Source organism: Penaeus vannamei, chromosome 28, assembly GCF_042767895.1.
Source record: "Penaeus vannamei isolate JL-2024 chromosome 28, ASM4276789v1, whole genome shotgun sequence".
In the NCBI taxonomy this organism is placed as follows: Eukaryota; Metazoa; Arthropoda; class Malacostraca; order Decapoda; family Penaeidae; genus Penaeus; species Penaeus vannamei.
In genome coordinates, this window is record NC_091576.1 from 23,083,700 (window position 1) to 23,088,699 (window position 5,000).

The 5,000-nt window shown below is 35.0% G+C and overlaps 1 protein-coding gene across 1 annotated transcript in view; it reads left to right on the top strand.

The window, feature by feature from the left end:
- Window positions 1-1,468: 1,468 nt before the first annotated feature.
- The window catches only part of LOC138867186 (pancreatic triacylglycerol lipase-like), a gene marked incomplete at its 5' end in the record, with an annotated part of 9,172 nt that continues 5,640 nt past the window's right edge, over window positions 1,469-5,000 (top strand). Inside the window, 3 exon segments of the mRNA XM_070141937.1 lie at window positions 1,469-1,577; window positions 4,288-4,433; window positions 4,856-5,000. The exon segment at window positions 4,856-5,000 is cut by the window's right edge and continues 104 nt beyond it. Of these exon segments, the coding sequence (XP_069998038.1) occupies window positions 1,469-1,577; window positions 4,288-4,433; window positions 4,856-5,000 (400 nt within the window).

Here is a 5,000-nt window from a genome sequence, read left to right on the forward strand (position 1 = left end):
AGGCACACAGAGAAAGAGAGAGACGGGAGGGAAGAGGAAGGGCAACGGACAGAGATAAAAAAAAGGTGATATGACATTAAACGTCCTCTATGATTTGCATTTTGTATCATGCAACATGAAGAAGCCTTGCCATATTGCATCAGAACAAACATTAAAACTTGTTCTTGAAGGAGAAAATTAATGCGTATATAACATTTATTATTATTATTATTATTATTATTATTTTCGTCAGTTTTTGTCTGATGATACGATTATTTGGAAGGACTTTTCTAAAGATTTTGATTTTACGGACTTAGTTTCCTCAAGAAAGAACTAGATTTATTGGCCCAAAGACTTGAAAATATCACCCTCTTGCTATATTAGTTATGGCTATTCTTATCATTTTCCGGTCTTTCTGTACTTAATATTCTTCTTATTTTTATCCTTATCGCTAGAATTCTTTCTGTTCTTATGATTTCTATTCTTATTTTATTAAAGGTGTGCGTGTGTGTTATTTGTGATTCAAAACGACCTTAAAAAACTACATGTATTGTATTTATATAATGGAAAGTCGCGAAAGAGTCATTAATTCGAGTCTGGGTCCTAATTACATCCCCACAATAGTCACATAAATTGGAGTGTAATTGTTGAAAATTTCTTCTTACAAAATGTCAAACAGAAAACGGGCTTTACCTTGAATATATATATATATATATATATATATATATATATATATATATATATATATATATATATATATATATATATATATGTTTATTTTATTCCAGATTTGGTGTATCATTTTTTTATGTACATTGCTCTTGTATATTGTGTATATGACTTTTTTATTTTCTTTTTTTTTTTTGCATCCAGATGTTTTTATCCCTGTGTTCCCTTGTCCATTAGACAGATGCCACGTTCCTCGCCAGTGGATTTTTACGTTTTTTTTTATTATCGTTCTGAGTTTCATTTTATTCTTCTGTTCTTTTCCCCTGTTCCTGCGCTTGCTCTTGTCCCTCCATCCTCCTTCTCCTGTTCCTTTTCCTCTTCCTCCTTCTCTTCCTACTCTTACTCCTCCCCTCACCTCCTGCTTTCCCCCTTTCTCCCTTTCTCCCTCCCTCTCTCTCTCTCTCTCTCTCTCTCTCTCTCTCTCTCTCTCTCTCTCTCTCTCTCTCTCTCTCTCTCTCTCTCTCTCTCTCTCTCTCTCTCTCTCTCTCTCTCTCTCTCTCTCTCCCTCGTCCTCCCTCCCCCTCTCTCTTCCTCCCTCCCTCCCTCCCTCCTCCTCCTCCATCTTTCCCTCCCTCACCCCCTCTTTCTCTCCTCTCCCTTCCCTCCCTCCTCCCCCCTCTTTCCCTCCTCTCCCTTCCCTCCCTCCTCTTTCCTCTTTCTCTCCCTTCCCTCCCTCTCTCCACAGGCTAGCCTCCTCATCTCTTCCCCCCATTTCCCTTCGAATTAAGATGCTGTGTTACAGTTTCTCGCCTCGTTTCAGCCTGTGTTAAGGTGCTGTGTTCCACCGCAGGTCTGCTCCACCTCCTGGTGAGGAGCGAGGAAACAGCGCAGCCCCTCAACTACGTCAGGGACTTCCTCCTCTGGACGAGGTAAGTGCAAGGCGAAGCGGCGGGAGGCGAGTGAGGTAGGGCGGGGCGCTCCGCTGGGCCGGGCCGCCGGTTGGTGTTGCTGTTGGTGTTTTTGTTATTGCTATTTTTGTTTTTGTTTTTGTTATTGTTTTTATTATCATTGCTGTTTTTTTATCATTTTTATTATTATTATTGTTCTGTTTTTGTTATTATTGTTATTATTATTGTTATTGTTATTTTTTTATTGTTATTATTGTTACTGTCATTATTGTAATTTTTTATTATTGTTATTGTTATTATTACTATTGTCATTATTATCACTGTTATTATTATTACTCTTATTATTGTTATTATTTTATTTTTGTTATTGTTATTATTGTTACTGTTAGATTGTTGTTATTGATATTGCTATTGCTATTATAGTTTGTTATTGCTATAATCAACCTTATTATTACAGTCATTGTCAATGATACTGTCATTATTATTCTTGTTTATTATGATTATTATTAATTATTATGAATTATTATTATTGTCGTTTTTTATTGCTGATATGATTGCATTCCTCGTACGTCGCTATTACGGTTGTCATCATCATACTTTCCATTATTATTACCATTATCATTATCTTTATTATGCACAAATGAAAGTCATACAAAAATAACATTGGTTTGTCTCTCCGTCGTGTAATGTGTGATTCCATAGCGTGCTTATTAATGCAGCTGATCTGAAATGACGATCTCGCATCTGATAATTAATGTGTATGGCGATTGCATTAATTGTCTAATTGCTTGTCTGGCTTAATTTGTGGCTTATTTGCATATGTGCTTGATTGCTCTATGGGTGAGGTTGTTCATTTTTTTTGGCTTATTGTTCATGTTATTGATGTTGTTTTTTTGTTATTTTTGTTATTGGGTTATCTTTATTTTTGTTATTGTTGTGATTCGTGTTGTTATCATTGTTATTGTTGTTGATGTTGTTGTTGTTGTTGTTCTTCTTCTTCTTCTTATTATTATTATTATTATTGTTATTATTATTATTACTATTATTATTATTAATATTATCATTATTAATGTTGTTGTTATTATTATTATTATTATTGTTATTATTATTGTTGTTGTTATTATTATTGTTATTATTGTTGTTATTATTATTGTTATTATTGTTGTTATTATTTTTTATTATAATTATCGTTAATACTATGATGATGATAATGATTACTTTAATCACTATAGTTATCATTATTGATAACATTCTGTTTATGATAATGATAATGATGATAAACAATAATGATAATGATAATAGAAATAATAATGATAATGATAATAGAAATAATAATTATTATAATGATAATGACAACAATAATGATAATAATGATAATAGTAATAATAATGATAATGATAACAGTAATGATGATAATGATGATTATAGATTATTGTTTTATTAATTTTCCTGTTATTGTTATAGTTATTCTTAATATTCTTGCTATTATTATTATTATTATTGTTTTTGTTGTCTTTGTGATTTTTATTATCATTATTATTGCTATTATTATTAATATAATTTTGTATTTATTTTTTATTATTATTATTGTTTTATTTTATTATTATTATTATTATTATTATTATTATTATTATTATTATTATTATTATTATTATTATTATTATTATTGTTATTATAATTATTATAATTATCATTATTATCATTATTATTATTATTATTATTATTATTGTTATTATTATTATTATCATATATTTTTTACCATTATCATTATTACTTTCATTATTTTTACTTGGCCATTTTAGTTTTACTGCAGAAAAATATAGATTTGGTACAAAAGTGAATGTGAAGCATGTAGAAAATAATGTACGAACGAGAAATGAACAAAGGAAATAACAAATGAATTAATAACTAACAAAAATAATAGTCATGAGGAATAACATATATGGTTGATTTGTTTTTTTTCTCATTCTCTTCTCATTTGTTTCCTTCTCCTTCTCCTTTTCATCCCCTCCTTTTTTCCCTATTTTTTTCTTCGTCCTTTGCATTCTACACTTCGTTATCTTCAACTTCTTTCTTGTTCTTTGTTCTCCTGTTTTACTTGATTTTCTTCTTTTCCTTCCTCTACATCTCTTCTTCACCTTTTTTCCCCTCCATCCATCTACTCTCCCTTCCCCTCTTCCACTCCCTTTCCCCCTCTCCCCCCATCCTCTGTCTACTTCCTTCACCCCTTCCACCTTTCCCCACCACCATCTCCTCTTTCTTTCTCTCCTTTGCACTCCTTCCCCCATCCTTTCCTCCACCTTTTCCCTCCTCCCCTCACCTTCCATCTCTCTTCGTCTCCCTTCACCCCCTCCTCCTCTCCTACCCCTGATTCTTTCCTTCGCTTACTCTACTATGTTCCTCCTTCTTCCACCTCTCATTCACCCTTCTACTTCCATCTCCTTCACCGTCTTCCCTCTTTCTCCTCTTCCCTGCTACCATCTCTCCTTCCTCCTCCAACCCCCATCATCCTTTGCTTCTCTCTCCTTCCCTCCTCTCAACCTTCCTGTCCTCACTCCACCTCACCTCCCTCTCTCTCCCTTCTCTCCTCTCCTCCCTTCCTTCCTCCCTCCCTCTCTCCCTTCCTTCCTCCCTCCCTCCCTCTCTCCCTTCCTGTCCTCACTCCACCTCACCTCTGTCTCCTTCTCTCCCTCCCTCCTTCCCTCTCTCCCCCCCCCCCTCAAAAATCCAGGAGGAGGAGCATCACCCCCGAGGAGATCAAGGTCGGGTCCATGTCCTCGCTGGCGTCCACGAGCTTCTACCCGACCAAGACCTACGTCATCGTCCACGGGTTTTTAGGCAGCGGGACTGATGACTGGATTATCGACATGAAGAACGGTATTTATGTTTATTTTTCTCTTCTTTTTTCGTTTTTTTTTTGCGGATATGAGGAATGGTGTGATGATGTGTTGGTTGAAGTGAATGAGGGAAGGGATTTTTTTTACCGAGTGAGAGGAATAATGTAGGGGAATGTAAGTTGATTGGAGACTTTGCCATTGACTTTAATTGGATTCAATTCCATGGGAGTGGAAGTTTATTGATAAGTTCATTAGTTCATGTACCAAGTAACTAAATATATATATATATATATATATATATATATATATATATATATATATATATATATATATATACTGATCTCTCCAAATCTAACTCACTAATTTGCTTATATTCTCTCTCAAACTAAATTAATTTTTCATTTATATTAATTTGCTGATTTATGATTTTATATTAATTTGGTATCCCCCCCCCCCCAACAGCCCTCCTCAAGCACGAGGACTGCAACGTGATCGCGGCCAGCTGGGACTCCGGCACGACCACCCTCGGCTACTACGTGGTGCAGGCGCGCGTCCCCCAGGTCGGCGAGGACATAGGCCGCCTCATCCGCTTCCTCCTGCACGCCAC